At 44.1% G+C, this 25449-nt stretch overlaps 2 protein-coding genes across 3 annotated transcripts in view; one reads left to right on the top strand and one right to left on the bottom strand.

Moving 5' to 3' along the window:
- The window catches only part of C8H1orf21 (chromosome 8 C1orf21 homolog), a 193805-nt gene extending 176369 nt beyond the window's left edge, over window positions 1-17436 (bottom strand). Inside the window, exon 1 of one of the 2 annotated variants that reach the window (XM_007061128.4) lies at window positions 17087-17436. The gene's annotated coding sequence lies outside the window, so the exon portion shown is untranslated. The remainder of the gene's footprint in view (window positions 1-17086) is intronic. The other variant, XM_043521372.1, reaches the window with a different exon arrangement.
- Window positions 17437-17522: 86 nt separating this feature from the next.
- Window positions 17523-19522, top strand: LOC102941785 (60S ribosomal protein L28). Its single transcript, XM_007061129.4, has 2 exons — window positions 17523-17732; window positions 19060-19522. Exon 2 carries the CDS (start codon window positions 19082-19084, stop codon window positions 19493-19495), a length of 414 nt encoding a protein of 137 aa, XP_007061191.2. The 5' UTR covers window positions 17523-17732; window positions 19060-19081; the 3' UTR covers window positions 19496-19522.
- The last annotated feature ends 5927 nt before the right edge of the window (window positions 19523-25449 follow it).

The following is a 25449-nucleotide window of genomic DNA, read 5'->3' as shown; positions in this document are numbered from 1 at the left end:
TATGTATTTTTGGACTACATTCATCATAAAAATCAATAGAAAGATTTAATTCAAATCCCCAAAGTCAGTTTCCTTAACTTATGGAACATGTAGTCAAAATGAAACTATCTGGAAAGTGCAAATAAAACTGCAGATTCATTACAAATCTACAATTCTATTCTAACACTATAGTAATGCCCACTCAGACACACATGAGCATAAGGAACAGAACCCAAAACCTTCAGCTCCAAAACATGCCTCTGTCACATAAGCTGAAAGGGAAGCTCCAGTGGCTGTGATAGTATTAAAACTTAGTGAAAGTTATAAGAGGGTGACATTCACGTACAATAAGCAGGTGTGTAATTGTTCTATCCAGTAGAAGACAATGATAAACATGCTCACTCCAGTCCATTTCAGCAGGATTAGCTGGTTTCCCATGTTACCAGCCGTTTATGTTTAAAAGGCTTTAAATGTATACTGTACAGTACAGAGATGATTAGAAGGGAAGAATAAAGTATCTTTCTGGCACGAAAATGAAATTTTGGGGGGGAGGGCGGGAGAGCACCTGTCTGCATTTTGTGGTGAAGGGTAGAGGGGCAGGAAATCTAAAAAAAGTTATTTGCAATCTTCAGAAAATAATGTATAACCTTATTTTACACATTGTTTTAGTCAACATTTATTTAATTTATTTATTTGGAAAGTTCGTAACTTTTCCTCAGGCTTACAGTAAAAACTAAGTGTTAAATGGATAAACATGACAATGACATTTCACTCTAGCGAGCATTCATGTGCCATGTTAGTTGAATACTAACATCCAAGGAGCAGACAAAACACACACACAGCCCAGGATACATTTTCAAAGGGATACAGTCAACATCCTGAGGATTAAAATTTGCCTGTCCTTTTGAGAGACTGCAAGTATATAAACACACCCTTCACATTCATGAAACTGGCACACTGAAAAATACAATAAGAAGTTTCAAAAGAGAGGTAAAACCTATGCAGCATTATAGAATATATATAACAATTAAACACAGAAAATAATAACACTTCACATTATCTCCTGTAGATCTCAAAGCATGTTATAATTTTTTTCATTAATGACGTTGGCACATAAAGTGGGAGTGCACTAATAAAACCTGCAGATGACACGAAGTTGGGAGATCCATACAAAGGAGGACGAGAATATCACACAAGAAGATTTGGACAACCTTAAAAAGAAGAGTAATAGAAACTGGATGAAATCTAATAGTGCAAGGTCATGCATCTAGGGACTAACAAGAACTTCCCCAGCTTAGAGCAAAAATATCAGTGTAAGCAACAGAGAAGGATCAAGACCTGGGCACATTGGTAAATCTCAGAATGACTTTGAACCGCCAAGGTGATGCAGTCAAGAAAAAAGACTAATGCAATCCTAGGACGCATCAGGCGAGGTATTTCCAGTAGAGATAGGAAAGTGTTATTACCATTATAAAAGGCACTGGTGAGACCTCATCTGGAATACTGTGTGCAATTCTGGTCTCCCATGTTTAAGGAAGATGAATTCAAATTGGAAAGGGTGGAAAGAACTGCTACTAGGATGATCAGAGGAATGGAGAATCTACCCTATGAGAGGAGAGTTAAGGAGCTTGGCTTGTTTAGTCTAACAAAAGGATGAGGAGAGAGATGATTGCTCTCTATAAATACATCAGATGGATAAACACCAAGAAGGAGAGAAGTTATTTAAATTAAGGGCCAATGTTGGCACAAAACAAATGGATATAAAATTGGCCATCAATAAGTTAAGGCTTGAACTTAGACAAAGGTTACTAACCCTCAGAGGAGTGAAGTTCTGGAACAGCCTTCCACGGGAAGTAGTGGAGGCAAAAAACGTAACTTAAAAACTTGTTTTAAGGCTGAGCTTGATAAGTTTATGGAGCGGGTGGTATGATGAGACTCCTACAATGCCATATGGCCCATCCACAACTGCTATGAACAAATATATCCAACTGTCACAGATGGGTCACTGGAGGGGGAGGGCTCTGAGTTACTATAGAGAATATTTCCCAGCTGTCTGATTAGTGGGTCTCATCCACATGCTCAGGGTCTTACTGACTGCCACATTTGGGGTTGGAAAAGAATTTTCCCCAGGTCAGATTGGCAGAGGCCTGAGGGGAGGGAGGCTCTGCCAATCTGACCTGGGGAAAATTCCTTTGTTTGATCACTTGCTGCTTTGAACTAGAGTAAATGGTGGATTCTCTGCCATTTGAAATCCTCAAAATCAACTTCAGTAACTCATCCAGAGGTTATAGGCCTACTACAGGTGTGTGGGTGAGTGAGGTTCCATGGCCTTCAATGTGCAGGAGGTCAGTCTAGAAGACAGTCCCCTTTGGCCTTAAAGTCTGCAAGTCTATGAGGTGGATATGCATTATTAATGCAATTTCACAGACTGGGAAATCAAGTGCAGAGAAGTTACGTGACACAGCATGTTAATGGTAGAGCTGGGAATGGTGCCTGGGTCTTTGATTCCCAATTATGTGTTGTTCTCTTCCGGGAAGGAAAACTATTTTTTTTTAAAAGATGTAATTTTTAACTTATTTTCCTTTGTCAGTATTATTTATTACTCCATTAGGCACACATGGAAATGGACAGACAAATGGATAAATGAAGAGAAGACCCCATCTCAAAGAGTTTGCAGTCTGAGGTCCTCATCCTTTAATTTGTTCCATGAAGGCAGATCCTGCGTCCACTGGTCTCCCAGTGCCTTGTATAATGGTAATAACACTTCCCTATCTCTACTGGAAATACCTCATCTGATGCATCCTAGGATTGCACTGACTTTTTTCTCAACCGCATCACGTTGACTTTAATGGATGCCCAACCATGCAGAACAACTTGCAGAATTATGGACTAAGGGCTTTGCTCATGTGAGTATTACTATTTTAATCAATGGGCCCACTTGCATGAGTATGGCCATTAGGATTTGGCCTTAAATTAAACAATAGAAAACATCTCTGGGCCTCTCTCCCCCCACACACTTTGTTTGTGTTGTCTATTTAGATTGTAAACTCTTTAGAGCAGGAATTGTTTCTTACTAGGCACTGGTAGAGAGCCGATCACAATGGAGTTCTGATCTTTGTTGGGGTTTCCATGCACTACTGCAATATCAATTAATAATACAGAGAGGGATGGGGGGGAGGGGGCAAGAATCCAGGGAAAGTAAGGCAAAAGGATAACAAGTTTTATCATATAGAAAGTTGCGAGTCTGAGTCATAAGGAAGATAATCTAAGAAGGTTTTTATATATACACACACAACAATCTTAGTTTAATATTCAGCATGGTGTGCCATATGGATACATCATGAAAAAACCTGTTTTCTTGCATTTTGTTGCACTTTAGATTTAACAGTACTTTAAAAATTACACTCTCAAATTCACAGATCCAAAATGTTACACTTTTTTCCCCCCCTCTAGCATTGGCTACTTCTGTATGTATACTTCACACAGACACATACCCCTTTCAAAAAAAAATTCCTAAGTGCTTCAACAACAGTCTAAGGTACCTAGCCCTATTACAGCAGGCACAATAACTTGCCTGCACCACAGCTGCCTGGCCTGCAAGACAGCTCCTGTTCTTTGGTGCCATGACAGTAGTTCAGACACTGCTCCAGTCAAATGTGCCAAGACAGGCTGCAAGATAGCAATACTGCTAACATGCACACCGGTAACTTTTTTCACAAGTAGCTCACTGAAGTCATGACAGTAAAATTACCCACATGTAAAGTGTTCACAGGATCAGGTCTCAAGTTCTTATATCACATTCATCACTGTTGCATCACCTGCAGGCCTTCTTTCACACAGCCCTCTAAGCATAGTTCAGCATTTCTAAGCTGATCCACAAAAGCCTTTACCCTCCATATTTAAGTCCCTCTTAAAGACTTATTTCTGCCAAACTGCTTGTAGTGTATAAAGTTGACTTGTATTGGCATTGCATACAATTTGCCTCTTGTTCCTGTTCCATTCCTTCTAACCCCTGTCTACTTGCCTGTCTTTAGATTGCAACCTTGTTGGAGCAGGAAATCATCTTCCATGAGCATTTGGAAAGTGTCTACCCACACATAGCAGGCAGGCACTATTGTAAAATAACAATATTCTGAGCATCTCAGGGATGAATACCGGACAGAAGAAGAAAGAGAGAAAACCAACACTGGGGAACAAATGAAGACAAGAGAACAGAGAGGAAACACAGCTTCAGCGTCATATAAATGTTTCAGAGACTTGAAAAGTAGATAGAACAAGAATCAATAGGCTAACATGTTGAACAAAAACACTGCAGTTCACAGTTGGAACATTTACAATCTTTTTAATTTTGATTCTTAACGTATAGGGATTGTGGAAAACCCCTGTCCTACACTGACTTTTCTATTTTCCTTTTCTTCTTCCTGGTTCAAAGTCAATCATATTGCCCATTAATTGAGTATAAGATCTGCCCTCATTACTTCCTGAGCAGATCGCTACTTTGATGCTCTTTTGGAAAGAAAAAAAAAGCGGGGGGGGCCAAAGGCCAGTGGACAGCACTAATATAATTAGTATTGTTAGTAGTATTTATATAGCACCAAAAATATGCTAGGTGCTTTACAGACAGAGTAAAACAAGTTCCTGACCCAGAGAGCTCCAGGAAAAGAAGGAAGCATTTTATCTTTATTATTTTAAATCTCTGCCTTTCCTCCCCCACCTTTAAATTAACTCTTGACTAAGTCTTGTGATATCCATGTAAGCCACACCTGTCTGCTGATATACAAACCTTATCCTTTCATTTTTGTTATCAGTATTTTCTAGTTTTGTTTTTTGACACCACATTTTCTCTTTCCTTCACCACCTCATAGCACCCCTTACCTATCAACTGTTTAACCCTTTACTGTCCATTTCTGACTAACAGCTAACCCGATACCTTCCTTTCTTCTCATTTAATAAGCTCACAACCAGCTACGCCCACCCTCTGCCTTACTACACTGCAACCTGCCTCTCAACTTCCTTTGCACATTGCCAACCCCTGGGGCTGCTGTGGTAGAGATGGGGTGGCTATAGCTGCTGCTCCATCAATCCTTGCTCAAGGGTGGAGGAATAGTTAACTGTTCTGGTCCACATGATAGTGCTGGGAGAATGCCTCTCAGGAGGCCTGATGTCCACAATGTTTTGTTCTGCTGAGCACCCTGCTGGTTTACCATCCCCAACCACTGCTCTGAATCCCTTCTCCCTTGGAGCAGCAGGGAAACATATAAACTCCCCTCCCTCCCTAATCCAGATGGTGTGGGCTCTTGCCCACACCATGGAATGAAGTAGGGGTATGAGAGCAGGTCTGGAGCCATTATGTCAGGTGCCACAGCCCACCTAGGAACATGTGAACACCTACACCACCTGAACAGCAAGCCCACAAGACTGAGGGGGAAGTATTTTTGGTAAAGAAACATAATTTTCCCCCTTCTAAGATATTGTTATAGAACAGTTTTTTAAAAAAAGGCTTTTAAAGCTATGGTAGATCCCTGTGATAGGCTCTTTATTCAAAACCCAGTTTTGGTAAACTAAACTTCTTTACTTACCAAAACACTGTTTTTGGAGTGACAAAAAGTTTCTATATCTAATTACACAAAGAATTCTATTAAAAGAGTCTACATTTTTTGCAAAAACTTTAAAGAGGCCATTTTCCAATTTTCCATTCAACTTTCAACTAGCTGTACCACTAGAGACCGTTCAAGATTTGCTCTTTTATGCTCAGCAACCAGTCACACTGCTCTGTAAAAGTTATTTTTAAACGGATGACCAGAACAATGTTTTTACAGTAGAATGATTTTTACAACAGCTTTCTTATTGTTTTCCAAAAGATTTCTGCTATATTTGTAAGTATCATGTTTTTCCTTCTATTATTTCCCTCCCTACCATATGCTTCTAGGCTGTTTCAGTCTTACTTCATTTCCTTTTCCTTTTTCACTTGCTCTTCCTCCTCTACTTTCTCCTCCCTTCCCCTCCAAATTCACTGTAAAATTGTATTCCTCCTAAGTATTTCTGTTATAGATCTAACACAATGTCAGTTAGTGTACAGGATAAACAGCAGGAGGACTGTTAAAGATAGCTGCATGCACATAACTGGAGATTAAGTAACAGTAAGGGAAGAGACAGAAAATGTAGAACCCCAGACGCCCACCATATTCCTTTTTTCCCCCAACTTTGACCTAGTTTGTCTTTGCTGAGCACCTCACCAGTCAAATTTACTGAACTTATTGGCCAACTGCAAGGAAGGTCTAAATTTCTGTCAGCAACCTGGCATGTGACCTGAAGGAGTCCTAACACTTTATACTACTTCAAGGATGAAGGTAATTCCCCTTCTCTGTTTTCCATCCACTCTTACTTAGCACACATTTAGAGGCACAAAATCAGTGGCACATCCTTATGATCACAAAGGCCCACATGCCCCTTCCAGAAACTACTGCACTTTTTTCCTTGACTCTGAGACTATAGTCCCCCAGAGAGAATGCAAGAAGCATTCACTCCCATCCCAGCTCTGTTTGCAGCTTTATGATATGTTATCGACACCAATTGTAACTTCTAGCCTTTGACTCTGTTTGCGCCAAGCAGCACGCTCACACCCACTTTAACGAACTACCCTCAGGCTTTTCAAGCAATACAAAACTTTCTTTAGGCAACTTCATGAGAGTCTAGTGGTGGCAGAAGAGAGAAAGAGGAGGAACTGAGAGATTACAGAGCAAGTGGGGAAAAGGATAAGCAGCTGCACAGGCGAAAAAGCTAATAGGTTGGTAATCAACTCTACGAGAATTAGTAAACTGAAACATAAGCAGGGCAGAGTAATTCATTAGGTAGAACCATCAAAAGAAAACCAAGTCTTTCAGGTCTTCTGTGTTCTATTCTACTGAAACCAAAATAGAACTGGCCTTACATTGCCAGAAATCCCTAGCCTGGTCCTCCTCATTACAAAACATTCTTCTGTCTCCCAAGCAGCTACTTTGATAGTCTTGTATTCCTCCTGGTGAACCTGATTTGTCTGCAATCTCCAGCCCTGATTTATCCTCCCCCTAAGCTTTTGTGCATGGGAAAGGAACTACCCTGGAGCTAATCCTTTTCTTTTTTGTAAGTGACCATATTGTGTCTCTCCCTCTTCTCGCAAGAACTGGGATACAGTCTGATCATTGCCAATAAAAACTTTCCTTTGGCTGTTTCAATCAAAACACCACTAGGGGAGGGAGGCACCTCTGCCCCTCCCAAAAAAACCTCCTCTATTTCTGCTCCATTTAGATTAAGGAATAAATATGGGAACACAAATATATCCTTTTTTGCACAAATATATCACTATTCTAGGCCAGTCTTAACAGCAGCTCTGGGTGGGGGTTATTCTCCACTGTAACCCACTCACATAACTCCCATTAACATTACTGTAATGGAATTCTACAGCAACAAAGGGAGAAATGATTCTCCTCTATCACAGCAGTGACTGGCATCATTGAATATGGTGATACAATGGAAGGAAAACTGCACCTGTTAGGGCTCCAATTTTGTAAACATACATATGCTTAATTTTAAGCACACTGTTACTCCTGGGGGAATTCTGCGCCACTGCACATGTGCAGAATTTATGTCCCTTGCAGATTTCTTTGTTTCCCCGCAGAAAAATGATTTTCTGATAGGGAAGTGAAGGGAAGCCACAAAAGCGGTCATGAGACCCTCCCCAGCAGTATGTTTTGGGAGCCCAAGGCAGTTGGCAGAGAGGTAAATCACTGTGGGGCAGTGGGAAGGACTGGGAAGACCCAGGTGGTGGCTCCTACTCTGTGCCAGGCTTAGATTCTAGACCCAGCTGGGCTGGGGAGGATGGATCTTCCTCTTCCCCTGCATAGCATCCAGGGCCAGAACAGACCCACTCCCAGATTTCTCCCAAAGCTTCAGGAAGATCTGCACAGTCCACCCCGCCACCCGCATCCATTGCTCCTCAGCTGCAGGGGGAGGGATCACTGTACAGGGAGGTACTCCCCCATCCGCCCAACCCCCGTGCATCCAGACGCCCTCATACCCAGACCCTCTCACTGAGCCTCACCCCCCCTGCATCCAGAACCACCCCCCCTTCCAAGCCCCACTCCCCTGCACCTGGACCACCCTGACAAGTCATTCACAGCCAGTGTCCCACCCCACTGAGATCCAACCAGCTTCACCTGGATCCCCACCCCACTGCGCCCCACTCCACCAACATCAGGACCCTTGTGCATCCAGATCCCCTCGCACCTGGATTCCCCACTGAGCTGCCCGCACCCAGATTGCCCCACACAGAATCCTCTGAACCCACACCTGGATCCCCCCACACTAAGCCCCTCCATACTTGGATCCTGCTGGGCTGAGCCTGCCTGCCCACACCTGGTGCACCTGGCACAGAAGGGCAGGACCCTGGGGTGTTTCTCAGGCAAGACCAGTCCTTGCACTGTGTCAGGGTTGGGTGCAGCCTCACCGCTGAGTCCGTGTCCTTGGGGAGCTGCAGAATGATCTCCCACCTCTGTGCAGCCAGTGGCCTATGCTCCCCAATGCCATGCTGGAGTCTCCACATTTATTTGACAAATAAAATTTGCAGAATTTTTTATTTTTTGGCACAGAATACCCTCAGGAGTAGCACATGTGTTTGCAGGGTCAAGACAGACTGCTAATTCCCATTTGTGCCCTATAATATACCTATACCTTTTTACAGAGAGGGGAAGAGAAGGAGAGGAGATAACACATTTGTACAACAAATATCTACCATTCTCCAATTAACCTTCAATAATCATGGGGAGCCCAGAGTTCCTTCTCCCTAGCCTCCAAGCTGAACAAATAGACTGTAATCAATCACTTCTCTAGATTATCAACCTATGAATTTATTGTCTCCCAAAATGATCCAAGGCTACTTTAGACAGTAAGGGCCAAATCCTGCAAACCTTGCTAAGGCAAAACTCCCACTGACTCAACAAGAGCTTTGCCTGAGGACTATAGTGTGCCTTGGCCTGTACAAAGAACTGAGGATCCTCTCCTATAGCCTTTCATGGACCACCTCGTTTTAGGTCAAGGCACACACAAGTGAGCCAGGCTACTCACCGGTTTACTCCCTTCATAGAGCAGGTGGGTGAGGAGTCATCTAGGAGGGGCAGAGAATGGGCAAAGCCTTAGTTCCACTCCTTTAGCTACTCTGGTCAGAGCAGATGAGCCAGCATGGCATAGGTAACAATTTATTGCTACTACAGACCAGCACTAAATTACTAGCTTCCAGAAGCAAAGAGGAAACTGGAGGAGTGTTTCTGAATCATCATGCCTCCTGACACTATTCCTGGATGGTACAGTGCACGTTCTATTTCTTGCCCAGAGCTGTGCCTAAGATCTACAATAAGGTCTGAGCCAAATCCTACAGTGGCATTCATGGCTGAAGTATTTTATTTACTCTGAACAAGAGTTTGTGTATGTTCCTGAACTATGCTAAGTGTAACTGTCCTTTGAATTATTTGATTAACTGATGAGTCTATTTAACTACAAGAGTTACATAGCCTATGCAATGTTTTCTGACTTCTACAGAAGCTAGTAATTTGCAACTAGCAGAATCACTGTGCACTGACACCCAATCTTAATGGACCACAACACACATTATGTCAATTAATAATTGGAAAGCACTGTTATTTGTGTTACCTTAAATTCAAGACCCTTTACAAATAGTAGAAATTTAACATCACAAGCCACCTCCTGAAAAACTGTGAACCTCATCCATTGTTGTAAGGAGTGAGTCCACAATACTCCCAACAGTTACCCATAAGCAAAGTGAAAGAGTATTGATAACTAGCCACACTCTATGGAATAAGGCTAGGCAAGATGTAAACCTTGGAAAGTCAACCTCACTCTGGACTACTGCTGAATACGCAGTTTCCTGCTTTGTGAAACCATCCACAGAATAAGATGTGCAGCACACTTCCCCAGTCATCTGCCCTTCAACCCTCTATCACACTAGCAACAAATATCTAAGCCTGTCTGCCTTGGTGCCAAACTGTTTTGATTCACCCACTCCCTGTACCGAGTGACAAGCTCCTTGCCTCCCAACCCCCTTTATAGTTACAACTCCCCTTCTTCCCACTAGCCACACACACACACACCCACAAGTCCATAGCCTATATGTTCTATCTAGGTATTTAAATTAACCTGGGGTATCTGAGCACCTGTTGATATAGACTCCGTGCCCCTGCTGATCCTCAAGACTGGTTTTGGAACCGTAATTGAGAATTTCCTTACACTTAAGTGATGAAGGCTGGGATTTCCAAAGGGGCTTAGGAAAGCTAGGCGCCCAAATCCCACTGCAAGTCAATTGAGATTGGGTGCTTAATTCCCTGAGGCAATTTTGAAAACCTCGCCTAAATTCACAGATGTGCATGCAAGTGAATTTAACTTCACAGGAGAGGAATACATTCTCAACCTTAACTGTGGATTAAAGTTCTTGCTGTTTTTAAACTTGAGGAATGTTACCCTCTATGGGCAGCACACACCTTTGTGACAGTGTTTTGAGTATGTAAAATGTTACAGTTCCAGGAAGTACACACAAAAGTCAGCTTCTATCATCGAGAAAAAAAATCATAATCTGCCCATCAGTCATGCGTCAGTCTTCATTGCTCTGTGACACTGACAGAGTATGACTGCTTGCATTATTTGCAACAGATTCGTTCCCTGTTGCTGACACCTTCGCCCAGTGCTGTACCATGGTCCTCTGCTACAGAAAGCTGTTCCAGAACACTCAGACTGGCTGTTTCGCTTTTAAAAGCTTTCTGAGGATATTTCTGCAGACTGAAACATGACGATTTGAGGCAAGAATCTGCAGCCTGCGGGATGTGGTGGGGGAATAGGGAAGGACTATCATGAACATCATTCCAAGTAAACCACTTTAATTAGGGTGAGAAAGGAAAGCTCCCCAAACATCAATTTAAGGGTTACTTAGTTTATCCCCTAAAGAATTTGAAACACAAAAGAAAGATGGGAAGCACCCAAAAATCAGGAAGAGCTTTTCATCTTGAAGATGTCTCTCTTCCTACACAACTGAGACAGAGGGAATGCAGTTTGAGCTATTAGGTTTTTTGAATACTGAAAAAACAATGCTGTTGAACTGCTTGTTCATTAAGGGATTTTCAGGTTGGTTTCAGTATCACTAGAGTCAACTTTGATTTATAGATACCCACACCCAGAGTGTGCAATAAACTAAAAATATATGTTATAAGAAACAGGCAACATGCACAGTTAGATCCCAGAATGGAAACAAAGCCTGAAGGAAAAATATAATGCAGATAATACAAAAAATCCACCTAAAACTGAGACTAGTCCTGAGCCTGCCAGTAAAGAATGCACCTTAATGTACTTTCGTGATAACTGAGGGGGTGAGAATGTCATAGCTTCATGCCTGAACAAGGAAGGCCCTGCACTTCATCTTCTCAACACGATCTCTTTTGGAAACACAGTAGCTCCAATTTGCCCTTTTAGACTGCCACAAAAATAAAGAATCACATAAGAGAAAGCTGGTCCCAGCTGCTGCTATGGATGCCAGACTCTGCCAAATCTCCAGTATCCACCAGACCTCAGCTACTGAGTTGTGCCTATCTACCAAGAGCAGTGTCAATGGAAAAGAAAGAACACCATCCTCAGGAATAGCACCGAGAGCCCTCCTGAGCCATTTGACTCTGCTCAACACCACAACACATAAACTAAGGGTCGCTGTCCATTCCTACTTCACAGGACTCCATGGAATTGAAGCTGTCCACCAAGTGAAGTAGATACACCCAAATCTACTTTCAACATAAGACTGAGTCATGGCAAACTTTGCTGGCATACCAATGCTGCACAGAACCTGTATTTACTCTAACAGGCAGGTGAACACCAGATCTTACTAGCTTGTTCCCCTAATGGATATCAAGGATGGAGTGGTTGTTCAGCAAACCTTCAGGACATTTATATTCATCTTATTTTACCCAAATTTCATGCATCTGCACTTTTCTCCATTACTTTTATAGGTAGAGGTATCCAAAAAGTCAGTATCGGATATTTAGAACTTTTTCTAGCTGTTCATAGCAGTTAAAAGGAATTCTCATAGAAGAGTGAACCATGACAGGCCCAAATCCCCACTGGCTACACATCAACTTTCACATATCATCTAGAAGCACTGCAGTCACTGCAAAGGCTGTTGCTCCCATGAGAAAGGCAGCCAGGCTCCCATGTTCTTTCCTCTATCTCTTCTTTGCTAAAACAACTGCACTACCCAGTGTCCTTAATTGTGCATACCCCCAAAATCCTGATTAGTGAGTAAGTCTAAAATTCAGAGGCCTGTTTGCCAAACATCCATCACTACTAAGAATTCAAAAATTGTTTTCATTTTATTATAAGGGACTTGGGAGGAGGCCAGGGTAGAAACCCAAGAACAAAAGTCCATGAGTTAAGGCCCTCTCCATTGATTTTCAGTGCATAAATCTGGAAAATTTGGGTAAATTTCCCCCCATTTATTTATATCGCATAAGCTGTCTAGAATTTTTTTATATTCTGATACATAGTTGGAATATAGTTATGCTTTATTTACTGGAATCAAGTGAATGAGGCTATGGCATTTATGTCATGTTTACAGATATGTTAAAGGGCTAAAATTCTGGTTAGTACCAAAGTGGTTCTGGCTCCTAACACAGAGAACTTTGGGAAAGTGCCCACTCGTATGTACAGACCCTGCAACATTTTGCCTATTAAATATATACTTCATAAGCCTCAGCACTCTACACCTCAATCTACAACTTCTTACAACTGGTGGAATAAATGATAAGCGACAGCCAAACCTAAGACTTCTCAAAGTAAGCTTACACAGAGGTCCTGATGTCTTCTACGCTCTGAGGACTTTTTCAAATATATTATTTGTTTTACAGAACAGGGCCCCATTGTGCTAGGTACTGTACAGAACACATAGTAGGAGATAATCCCTGCCACAAAGATCTTACAATTGAAATAGACAAGGGAGACAAGGGTGGGAGGGGAAAGAGGCACAGAGGAGTGACTTGTCCAAGGTCACATAGCAGATCAGTAGCCAAAATGGGATTAGAACCCACATCTCCTTACTTCTACTCCATTGCCCCATACACTGGCCCATGCTGCCTCCTTGTCAGGCCATCAATATTCAGGTGAAACTATTTTGTAGCATCTTATCTTTATTCCAGAATTACTCTTCCTTAAGGAGAACTACACTAGGCACACGAGATGATAACAGATGCTGTTGGATTATTATTCTGTTTTACTGGAATCCATTAGATTTTAATGTTTATGTATCACTGTCTCATCTAGCATCATTAATTAAGTTTCCCTGCTTTAATAACAAAGTAGAATATGCTTGCCCAAGCCTGGAAAATGCCTCTCACTTTAAATCTAATTTTAAGGAATTGCCACACACATTTGGGAAGCAGCAGTACTTTAAACCACAGTCATTCAGAAGTTTCAGGAGAAGGGGTGTTAAGTCACCTTATACAATTACTGCAGTTGCCACCAATTCTGAAGTCTAATTTAAACGATCTCTGTCACCCAAGTGACCACTAAGACTCGCACAGTACTCCTGGATCATCAACAGGAAACCTCTTCAGTGGAAATTCTTCAAACCACAATTGCAAGGAATTGTTTTCAGAGGAATGTGGAATGTAAAATGAAACATGATAAGATACACATCTTCTCAGTATGATTTGAACATTAAGTTGAAACCTAAGACAAAGAATAATTTCAGGCACCATGCTGTTGGTTTTATTTGAAGGATGCTCTCCTTATTTGATTCTATGGTTCTTAACTCAAAGCTCCTTAATGCAACTTTTCAATTCCATTCCCCACCCTCCTCACACATACATCCCTCAAGATGTTACACCAGATATCTTACTAAAATATACCTTGGCAGAAACTGCAAACAAAAACTGGTCAAGTCCCTCTTTGGCATACAGCAGTTCTTGCATATTCTGGTTTTGGGTAAAAACCTACTGAAATCTATGTACAGGAGAAACATGTTGCTACAGAAAACGCACTCCTTTATTTTTAGCATTTGTACATTTTCACTGAATAAAATAAGCCATGTACAAAGCTTATAATTGAGTGTCTCTTTGGTATTTGACTAAGTGTGGTGAAGAAAATACTGTAGTACAAGTATACAGTACTGTATATCAAAGTGACTAAGTTAGCTTTTTTACATAAACGCTAAGGCTTGTAATTTTCTGTCTGAGATATATCACTAAGTATTGTATTACCGATCATGCTACTGTTCTGTATAGAAATAAGAGGGAAAGTATTCTCCCAGCCCTCGGGTACCACAGTGACAGGCACTTAAACTAGAAAGACGGAGTTTTGCATACCAGATGAGGTTGTACCACATATTTTTAAGACAGCAAAACAAGAAAAATTGTCAGATTTGTGTCCATTTATTCTTTTGCAAGGATAGGTTCCTGGGTTAGTATTTTTGTTGTGTGGTTGCTGGTTTGCTTCAGGTTGGGGGGCTGTCTGTCTCCCAAAAACTGTGAGAGTGAGGGATCATTTTTCAAGATAGGTTGTAAATCTTTGATGATGCGCTGGAGAGGTTTTAGTTGGGGGCTGAAGGTGAGAGCTAGTGGCATTCTGTTATTTTCTTTGTTGGGCCTGTCCTGTAGTAGGTGACTTCTGGGTACTCTTCTGGCTCTGTCAATCTGTTTTTTCACACTAACCCAGGAACCTATCCTTGCAACAAAGCCCGATGCCAACTCTGTCCACATATTTATTCAAGTTACACCATCATAGGACCTAATCACATTAGCCACGCCATCAGGGGCTCGTTCACCTGCACATCTACCAATGTGATATATGCCATCATGTGCCAGCAATGCCCCTCTGCCATGTACATTGGCCAAACCGGACAGTCTACGCAAAAGAATAAATGGACACAAATCTGACATCAGGAATCATAACATTCAAAAACCGGTAGGAGAACACTTCAACCTCTCTGGCCACTCAGTAAAGGACTTAAGGGTGGCAATTTTACAACAGAAAAGCTTCAGAAACAGACTCCAATGAGAAACTGCTGAGCTTGAATTAATATGCAAACTAGATACCACAAACTTGGGTTTGAATAGAGACTGGGAGTGGCTGGGTTATTACACATATTGAATCTATTTCCCCATATTAAGTATCCTCACACCTTCTTGTCAACTGTCTAAATGGGCCATCTTGATTATCACTACAAAAGTTTTTTTCTCCTGCTGATAATAGCTTATCTTAATTAATTAGCCTCTTACAGTTTGTATGGCAACTTCCACCTTCTCTGTATGTATGTACATATAATCGTCTTACTATATGTTCCATTCTATGCATCCGATGAAGTGGGCTGTAGCCCACGAAAGCTTATGCTCTAACAAATTTGTTAGTCTCTAAGGTGCCACGAGTACTCCTGTTCTTTTTGCGGATACAGACTAACAAGGCTGCTACTCTGAAACCTGTAGTTACCCCTAGTTCACCAGTCCACATCCAGGTCAGTAGAAGCCAAGAGTCATTACCACGGGCCTATACAAATCCAGCTGTTTGACTCAGTCTAGTTTCTAATGCACAAACATTCACATAACAAAAGCCATCATCATGACTGACACCCTTATTGGCTGCCTCAGCAGAGAAGCAAAGCACTGGACAGACATAAGCAAACTACCCTCTAACTCAGTGGTTCTCAACCTATTTACCATTGTGGACCACATATGCAGCTCTCTATGCGTTATGTGGGCTGCATCCACATAATATATATACTACCTGTGTGGCCCAGAGGATGTCACACAGGCTGCAGCTATATTCTGATTGGGCCACAAGCAGCCCGTGGGTTGAGAACCACTGCTCTAACCTGTATAGGTGATCCGTTTAACTATTGTTGGGGCTCCAAAGGAAAGGTAGCTACCTGTAGCTCTGCCCCAGGCAAACTGACAAATATTCACTCCTACCAGCCTGCAGTCACCCATGCAGATAGTTACGGATTACTCTGCTGCCCCTAATATTTTGTTGCCCCAAGGGAACTGCCTTCTCTGCCTCTCTAGCAGAACCAACTCTATGGGGGGAATAAGGGGGAGGCTGCACTACTTCTGTCCATGTTGATCCCACTTTACAAATGAACAGAAAACTGTCTCCAAAATCATTAGCCAGCACTAAACTCACCATTGCAATGTATATTATTATTAGGAGTCTGACATCACATCAGGGTAAGCACAGTCTGACATCTACAGTTAAGTCAGTGATGGTGTAAGTGCTGGCTGCGTTACAGCCGTTGGATATTGCAATGCATATTCTGTTAAACACTAAAAATGATATTTTATGTAGGGCCTCTCCCTGGGCATCCATTCCTTATGAGGATAAGAAATCTCCAGCCAGTTATTTATATTGTCTAACTCCTGTAATCTGAAAAAAATCCACACAACATTAGTGTCTTACTTTAGATATTAATGTCCACTTCTACTGCATATGTTATGGCCAGCTAGCTCCTTTAAGAATGGGCTGTAAAGCAATCTAGGTTAAAAACGGACACAAAACCAGGAAAATGCAGAGGATGGGAACACCCAAACCCCTGAATCCTCTCTCTGGAGCAGGGGCACTTTGCAAACTGCAGAGGAGGAATGAAATCTATTCCACGTACAATAACCAGCCAGCCTACCTAGCAAGGACATGAATTATACATGGGAGAAAGAGGAATCTGAGGCACACAAATAAGCACATGAATAGGTCAGCCTTTGGGGGGGAGGATGAGGCAAAGGGGGATCCCCCAGCTCCCGCACCCACAGGCAGCTGCAGGGAGCGGAATCGCCCTGGAAACTCGGTTTAGGGAAGTGGGCGGGTTCCACCGCTTCAGCTCGCAAAGGGCAGCGGCAAATGCGATGGCCAGGCCTCCGAGGGGCTGCAGGAGGCGGCGGAGGCAGCATCTCTGCCCCCTTCCCCAACCGCTCGGCACCCAGCGGCCGCTCCAGCGCCTTCCCGCTCCCCACCCTGCGGGCCTCCCCGCCAGGCTCCCGGGGGAGGCTTCGCCTCAACTAGCTCCCGACGCAGGGGAATGGGGAGACGGGGCAACACTCACCTCAGGGGCCGCCAAGCCCCTCCGCCTCCTGCCGGGTCGGCTCAAGCAGGTCCCCCAGTCCCCGGGCGGCGGGAGGGCCGGGCCGGGAGACGAGAGGCTCCAACTCCGGGAGACGGCTCCGTGGGGCGCTCCCGGAGGCGGCAGCGGAGCGGCCTCTCCGGGCAGCAGGGGGAGGGACCGAGCGGGGAAGGGGCGGGACAGAGAAGGCGAGCTCCGCCCGGCCAGGCAGGGGCGGGGAGAGAGAGGGAATTAAGATACAGGGATGAAGGGAGAGGGAAGGGGCAGGCAGAGGCCTGGCTGAAGGAGAAGGGAGGATGAGGAGGTGGAGGGCAGGGTGGGAGAGCGAAACGGGGGGAAATGTGCTGGCTCTCCCCTTCTTCTCTTGCTTGCTGCGCCTTTGCCTCCTTCCCCTCTCCCTGGCTCCCTCCTTTCCCGCCCAATATCTCCTCATGCCTCCGACCCTGGCTGTGCCCTGAGGCAGCCCAAGGGGGAATGGGGTGAACTAGGAACAAAGGCCGAGAACGTTGCAGAAGAACGTCCCGACGGGGGCAGATGGACGAGGCTGTGGCATAATCTCTCAAGGGGAATGGAAGGAGCCCCAGTGTCGGGGATGCTTCAAACTAGAGGGGACTCTGGAAAGCATACGGTGAGCACCAATCTTAACGCTGGCTGCAAAGAGATGAAACTACCTGAAAGGCAGTGCGGTCCAGTGACTAGGGCACTGAATTAGGACTCAAGAGATGGGGTGCTGGAACGAGGGGCACTGGGAGTGCAGTAGCAGCCCCTGACTTTAAGTGGTTTCCATCATATACGGGATTTACAGTTTTGTTCAATGGCTTTCAGTACCCCCACTATAAAAATTGTTCCAGTGCTGCTGAGACTGGGGATTTATTCCCTGCTCTGTTGGGTGACCTTGGGCAAGTCACTTCATCTCTCCGTGCCTGTGGTTTCCTTCTCACCCTTTGTCTGTTTTGTCTCCTTCAACTGTAAACTTTTCAAGGAAGGGCCTCTCTTATTTTATATATATATATATATATATATATATATATATATATAAAATATGTACAGTGCCTAACGCAGTGACTTTCCACCTTTCTAGACTACTGTACCCCTTTCAGGAGTCTGATTTGTCTTGCATACCTGAAGTTTCAACTCACTTTAAAATGACTTGCTTACAAAATCAGACATAAAAATACAAAAATGTCACAGAACACTACGATTGAAAAATTGCTTACTTTCTCATTTTTACCATATAATTATAAAATAAATTGATTGGAATATAAATATCATACTTACATGTATATTATATACATAGTATATAGAGCAGTATAAACAAGTCATTGTATGAAATTTTAGTTTGTACTGAGTTGGCTAGTGCTTTTTCTATAGCCTGTTGTAAAACTAGGCAAATATCTAGATGAGTTGATGTACGCCATGGAAGACATCTGCTTGCCCCCAGGGGTACACATATCCCTGGTTGAGAACCACTGGCCTAGCACACTGAGACCTTGATCTCTGTGGCAGGTGTTTAGGTGATCATGAAATATAAACATTGCAGTAATGGACAAATAATGCTTCTTCGCCTTTGTAACTGGATAATACCGAAATTAGAGGAAGGAGACCATGTCAGCTGGACATTGCTACTAAAATGATCAGCAGTGAATTACTATTAATAATACTCACTGCTTTTAATCTTTAGATGTCAAAGCTCTCTGAAAGTGATGGACTTTCTACATGCAGTTGTCCTCTTCCTGAGTGGGGTAAACTTTAAGGAACACATGAGTGCGCTGTGCCCTGTACCCCATCAGATACCAGGACCAATTCACAGTCCTTGTCATAGTCTTTAAAGCTCTTATAAGGGGCCTGAACCAGGTTACTTCAATGACTGCCTTGTCATTTGCAACCTTTCCTCCCTGAGACAACTGTGATCATCAGGGACAGAGATACTCCATTTGCCCACTATCCATTTCCAGCAGCGGCCACGAGTGCAGGACGATGTCGGCCCATCTGCAGTGGATGATTGTTCGCAACAGCTCCAGCTTCCTCCTCAAGCAGAACAAACCAACCTACAGCACCGAGCCGAACAACCTGAAGGCCAGGAACTCCTTCCACTACAACGGGCTGATCCATCGCAAGACGGTCGGCGTGAAGCTCATGGCAGACGGGAAGGGGATCGTGGTGGTGCTGAAGAAACGGACAGTCCATCGCAAGCCAGCCAAGTCCTATGAGAAGACGGCCATTAACAAGAACGCCCAGGCTATGCTCAACAGCCTGCGTCACATCATCCACAAGAACAACTTCCGCAAGGATCTGTGCATGAGCGCTCTGCACTGTGCCAGTGCCATCCTGCAGAGCCAGAAGCCGGTGGTGGTGAAGAAGAAGAGAACCTGGGCTACCAAGACAGCGTGAATGGCTAGCATGTCCCAATAAAGGGTTCAAACCGGGGTGGTGGCTGTCAGGAGCTAGAAGCAATGCATATCTGGTGGGAGGTCCTACATAGTGGAATGCTCTTTTGGCGAGTGCACTCTGATTTAACCATTTTTACAGTCCAGTGCAAAACCCACCTTTTTACATTTGCAAATGCCAGCCAGCAATAGGAGGGGTGATGGAGATTACATTAAAAAAACAACACATGAAACATCAAGCAAAATCCAAATGATGAATCTCCAGAAAAGGGAAATCAGAGTTCTTACCCTCTCTTAGTTGACTATGTTCAGCGCTTATATACTACAGTGATTGGTTCTCTATAAATAGCTTAGATGGGGAAATGGCACTATTATGTTTCAGAATCAAGGTTCTATTGAGATGAAAGGGGCAATTCCTGACGCTCAGATTTAAACAGAACTTTTATAGACATATAGGCCCATCTATAATAGGCAAAAAGTAATTGCTATCAAATGTAGGGTGTAATACCTTCAACATACCTCACAGAGCAGTAAATATGTTAGAACCATTGATTAGTTGCATCACCACAGAGAAAATCATTAGCTCATTCAGCCGCGACAGTGTGTTGTTTTTCCCCTGCAGCGTGGACAGGAAGTCACAGGCATTGTAGTTGCACCTATACAACCAATGCTCCCAGGTTCCTTCCAGAGTGCTGCACTCCCTGGTAGAATAATGGTGTATAGAGTGCACTGAGCAGACATGCTAATATGGGTTTTCCAAAACCTGAGTTGCTGAACATTCAAGCAGTACAACCAGCAATTTAATGTAATTACTGTCCCTGCAATGGTGCACTTGCCTAATGTAAACAGGCCCAACAAGACTAAATGGCATTGATTCACACATGGAGGGTTTTCTTTACAGCGAGAAGGGCTACAGATTTAGTGATTTTTAAATGACAACAAATTCTGCAGAAACTGCTGGGGACCACCAGAGAAGCACTGGAACAGCAACGTGACCTGATCCTGCTCACTTCCATCCCTGGGTTAGAAGGGAAGAACAGCTGAGAACAGGAAGGGGATATCACTCTGCTCAGCCAGACACTCAGGATGGCATGGAAAGAGACTGATTGGTTTCTCAATCACTCACACACTAAAAGGGCTGGGGAGAGAACCTTTCTCTGCTTAGTCACTGCTTGTGGTGGGAGAGACAAGACAGACTGAGTGACTGACTGGCACACGCAGCCTGACCTGGATAACAGGCAGCAAAGGCACAGCTGTGCTGATGGAACTGCCTCTGGCTACTGCCCAGTTCAGGCATTACAAACAAGCCTGTCTCCTCTCTATCAGCACTGTCTGCACGGTGAATGAATCATCCAGAAGGGAGAGAGAGAGAGAGATTGTCTCCTTCTGAGACAGGATTGGCAAGGGAGGCACAGGGCTGCCATTTGAGGAATAAATGCATCCCCACATTTATGCATAGTGAAGCTTGTATTGAAAAGGAGTCATCTTGACAGGGACAGGCAGTGCTTTAGTTGTAAGAGGGGGAAGCCAAAAAAAAATCCTCCTCCAGGCTCCCACCCCTCTAATCTATACATCCCATGGCTCTAGATGTTGAGTAACTTTCTAGCCCACAAGAGGACTGTATTTCCTCCACTTCTTTCTGCATATATTTTGTGGTTTGCATTATTGTTTGCTACATATATTATGACACATTATTTACCTCGATCCACAGCTTTGAGACATTTTTATGCGGCTTCCTCCCTCTAGGAATTTCACAAATAAAACACTGCTGATAGGTAATAGATGGCATAATAATATATTTTTACTTACCTAACCACATCAGCCACACCATAAGAGGCTTGTTCACCTGCACATCTACCAATGTGATTGATGCCATCATGTGCCAAAAATGCCCCTCTGCCATGTACATTGGCCAAACTGGACAATCTCTACGCAAAAGAATAAATGGACACAAATCAGACATCAAGAATTATAACATTCAAAAACCAGTCGGAGAACACTTCAACCTCCCTGGTCACTCAATTTCAGACCTAAAGTCACAATTCTCCAACAAAAACTTCAAATACAGACTCCAATGAGAAACTGCAGAATTGGAATTAATTTGCAAACTGGACACCATTAAATTAGGCTTGAATAAAGACTGGCAGTGGATAGGTCATTACACAAAGTAAAAACTATTTCCCCATGCTAATTTCCCCACCCCCACCGTTTCTCACACCTTCTTGTCAACTGTTTGAAATGGGTCATCCTGATTATCACTACAAAAGGTTTTTTTCTCCTGCTGATAATAGCCCACCTCAATTAATTGGTCTCTTTACGGTATGTATGGCAACACCCATTTTTTCATGTTCTCTGTGTATATATATCTTCCTACTGTATTTTCCACTGCATGCATCCAATGAAGTGAGTTTTAGCCTACGAAAGCTTATGCCCAAATAAATTTGTTAGTTTCTAAGGTGCCACAAGTACTCCTTGGTTTTTTTGCTGATACAGACTAACACGGCTACCGCTCTGAAACCTCTAACCCAGAGGCATCTGAATGCTGCAGACTGACTACACAGTATATTCTGCTTATAAGATACTGAAATCTTGAAATAGTCACATCACAGGATGCTGAAAGAGATGATTTAATTAAGAGTGGATCCTTAATTAAAAATGAAAAGCTTCAATAACCATCCATTAAACAGTAGTAAAGTTGATTCTAAAAACACACCCTTCCTACTTTTTTGTTCCATGCAAAGTAATTTAAAAGGATCATGTAAAATAATTGTGCAGTTTTTATAGTATCTTCTGAAAATATGTTCCCACTAATTGATTTGTCCTCTTCTCTTGACTTTTTAAAATGAAATTGAAATTAACATTGGCACTTTGGTTTTTAACTACTTCATTCATACTGTGTCTTACGGTGTGCCAAGGCAGCTGGGTTTGTGCATTCGGGATAAAAGCATCTCCACAGTGGGATCACAACGGCCTCTGGTCTCTGATTTTGCATGTACCAGCATTTGTGTGTGTGGTTTGCTCACTTACAAGGCAATTCTGTGCACAAAAGATAGAGGCCCATGTTGTCCCACCAAGATCTGTGACTTCAGGGAACCCCTTCACATGCAGATCTCACCCCCGCCCCCCCCCATGAAGAAAGGAAGCTCAGCCACTTCTACAGTGCCATCTCCAGAGTCCTGGACCCTGCAGAGGGTGTTCTCTGTATCCAGGGTCCACAGTGTGTGAATGGTGGGAGGACTGAATGTGCTGGAGTGAGGGGTGGGCTGGCCTGGATAGACAGAGCCATCCCTTGGTAGGGCAAATTGGGGTGACTGCTCCAGGCCCCATGCTTTGGGGGGCCCTGTGGGCTGGTGCGATTGGCCAGTGCGGTTGTTCCTGGAAGACATAGGCACGGGAACTAGAGGTGCGGGGGGTGCTGCAGCACTCCTGGGCTTCCGGCTGACAGCCCCGTGCTCAGGGTTCCAGCTGCTGCCTCATGCCCAGGATCCCAGCTGCCGTCCTGCATGACCAGGGCTCTGCTGTCACCCTGCGACCAGGGTCTGGGCTGCTGTCCCATGCAACCAGGGCTCTGCCACCTGCATTTCAGTGCGGTGAGTCCCCTGCCCCGGCCAGAGCCCTGAGCCACCGTGGCACTATGGCCAACAATAGCCCCGCGATAGGCGCCGACAACTGCCAGCAGCAGCAGGCAGCTCAGCACCAAGTCAGATCCACCCTGCTGGCCCAGCCGCCGATGCAGAGCAGGGCCCCCAAGCCGTCGGGATCTGATTTCTCCTGGGCCCCACACTCTCCTGGGGACAGCCCTGTGAACAGAGCCAATGCAGATGCACTTTCTTCCTTCTCCAGACCCATGGAGTTTAGTCAGAACAGATGACAAACATGGCCCAAGCTGTATGATCTTTCTCTAGAATCCTCCAGCGAAAGCCAAAGCCAGTGGCACTGAACTGCCAGGGGCCAGAACCTGGACAGAGGCACAGAGCTTCCTTGTGGATGGCCTTGCATTCTGATCAGGCAATTAGGGGGCAGGCCTCATGGCCTTTTATGCAGAAGGGTGGCAAACCCTACTCCCATGCAACAGGGCAATGTGAGGGGAAAGGGGATCTCTCCCTAAGAACTCACCATCTTCACAAAGAACTCTCTATGAGACTATCTGCGAGTTTTACTGCAGAAGGGCCCTGTCATAGGCTATCTGGCCCTTTAATGGGAGTTGGGCTCAGACTTGCCTGTGACATAGGAGCTATCCTCCCCACCCCGCCCCCCGCCGATCTTGATCTGGAGATTTAATTATAATAGGACCCCAGCTGTGAAAGGTTCAGGGTGGACTACATAGAGAGACAGGTGAACTCAGTCAAACAAAGGAGACTTAGAAGAGAGGAGAAATAGAGTTCCCTCTCTCTGGGAAAGGCTGTACGGCTAGAGTTAGTCCCTGTGATGGGCCTTGGAAGGGCAAGGCTCTGGCCCGGTGAGGCAGCCAGCCCTATGGGCTAGTATTCCAGGGGAGGAACAGGGAGCTGGGCGGACTAAGGGAGAAGCCTGGGAACCAAAGGAGAGACTGTATTAACCATAGGCTATCAGAAAACAGCACAAGGAGCTTGGAGGTAGGAAGTGACCCAAGGAAACAGCAGTATGTCTGAAGGAGCAGATCTAGCTGCATAACACAGGCTCCCTGGGCTGAAATCCAGAGCAGAGAGTGAGGTTAAAGTTCCTCTACTAGCACCAAGAAAGAGGCATAAGACTCAATACAATGATTGTTGAGCCCAGGGTGGAGCTGAGGAGCCTAGAAAAAGGGATAAAGAGTAGCCTTGGAGAGGTGAAAAAGAGCTCTTGTTAGGACATTTGGACTTTTTTTTACTCTGAAAGGGGGTCTGTTGGACTAGACATGGCTTAGTCAGATGGCTAAGTTGTGGTCAGAAACAGGCCAGTGCAGGGCCAAAGAGATAATCAACAGGGGGCACTAGAGGCAAAGACCCCTGCAATGCCATGATGTGATGCCCAGGAGAACTATGGTGATGAGTGGAACTGATGACATGCTTCAAATCTGCATATAAAAACATTTTAATGTACACAGGGCACACTCTCACCAGGGCAAGCGTCCTTGGGTGTCATCTTCAAGTACAAATGCTGGTATTTGCACAGCACTTTGGAGGCTGGGTTGAGGTTCCTTTGAAAAATGTAGCTATAGTAACTTTAGTGAACTGCTATTGCAGAGCTAGGAAAATAAATACAAGCCACAGTGCCACCTTAGGCCGTAGAAACACAATGGGTATGTCTACACTAGAAATGCTATAATGGCACAGTTACAGCTGCACTGCTTTTGTGTGGAAACTTACTTCAGCAACAGAAGAGGTTCTTCCATTGCTGTAGTAAGTCCACCTCTCTGAAAGGTGTTAACTAGGTTGACAGAAGAATTCTTCCATTGACCTAGCACTATTTATGCTGGTGCTTACAACGGGTTAACTAAGTCTTTCAGGGGTATGAATTTTTCACACCCCTGAACAACGTAGCTGGCTTGACCAAACTTTCTAGTGTAGACCAGGCCAGTAGTTAGCTTGTGTCTTATTTCTCTGCTGTAATAAGCAAAGCACAAACTTAACCCCAGAGTTTTTCCTATGAAACCATAAAAAATGTTTAGGCAAGTAAAATTTTAGGACTCAGCTCCTTAATAGCTTCCCGTTAAAGATTATTTCTTCATTCTTTTTTCTGGCAACCTCCTTATTTTTCTCTGCTTTGGAAATAAGGCTTGATCTACACTAGGAAATTAGGTCACTACACCCATGCATGACACAGTTAAACTGACCTAACCCCTAATGTAGATTGCACTAGGTTGCCCAGAGAATTTTCTGGTCAACATAGCTACAGTCTCTCAGGGAGATGGATTATCTATGCCGACAGGAGAAGCCCTCCCATCAGCGTAGTAGGTAGTGGTTTCGCTGAAGTGTCATAGTGGCGCAGCTGCAGCGG

This window comes from Chelonia mydas, chromosome 8, assembly GCF_015237465.2.
Source record: "Chelonia mydas isolate rCheMyd1 chromosome 8, rCheMyd1.pri.v2, whole genome shotgun sequence".
Taxonomy (NCBI): domain Eukaryota; kingdom Metazoa; phylum Chordata; order Testudines; family Cheloniidae; genus Chelonia; species Chelonia mydas.
The sequence above is the reverse complement of the archived record's forward strand: the minus strand, read 5'-3'. Positions and strand labels throughout refer to the sequence as shown.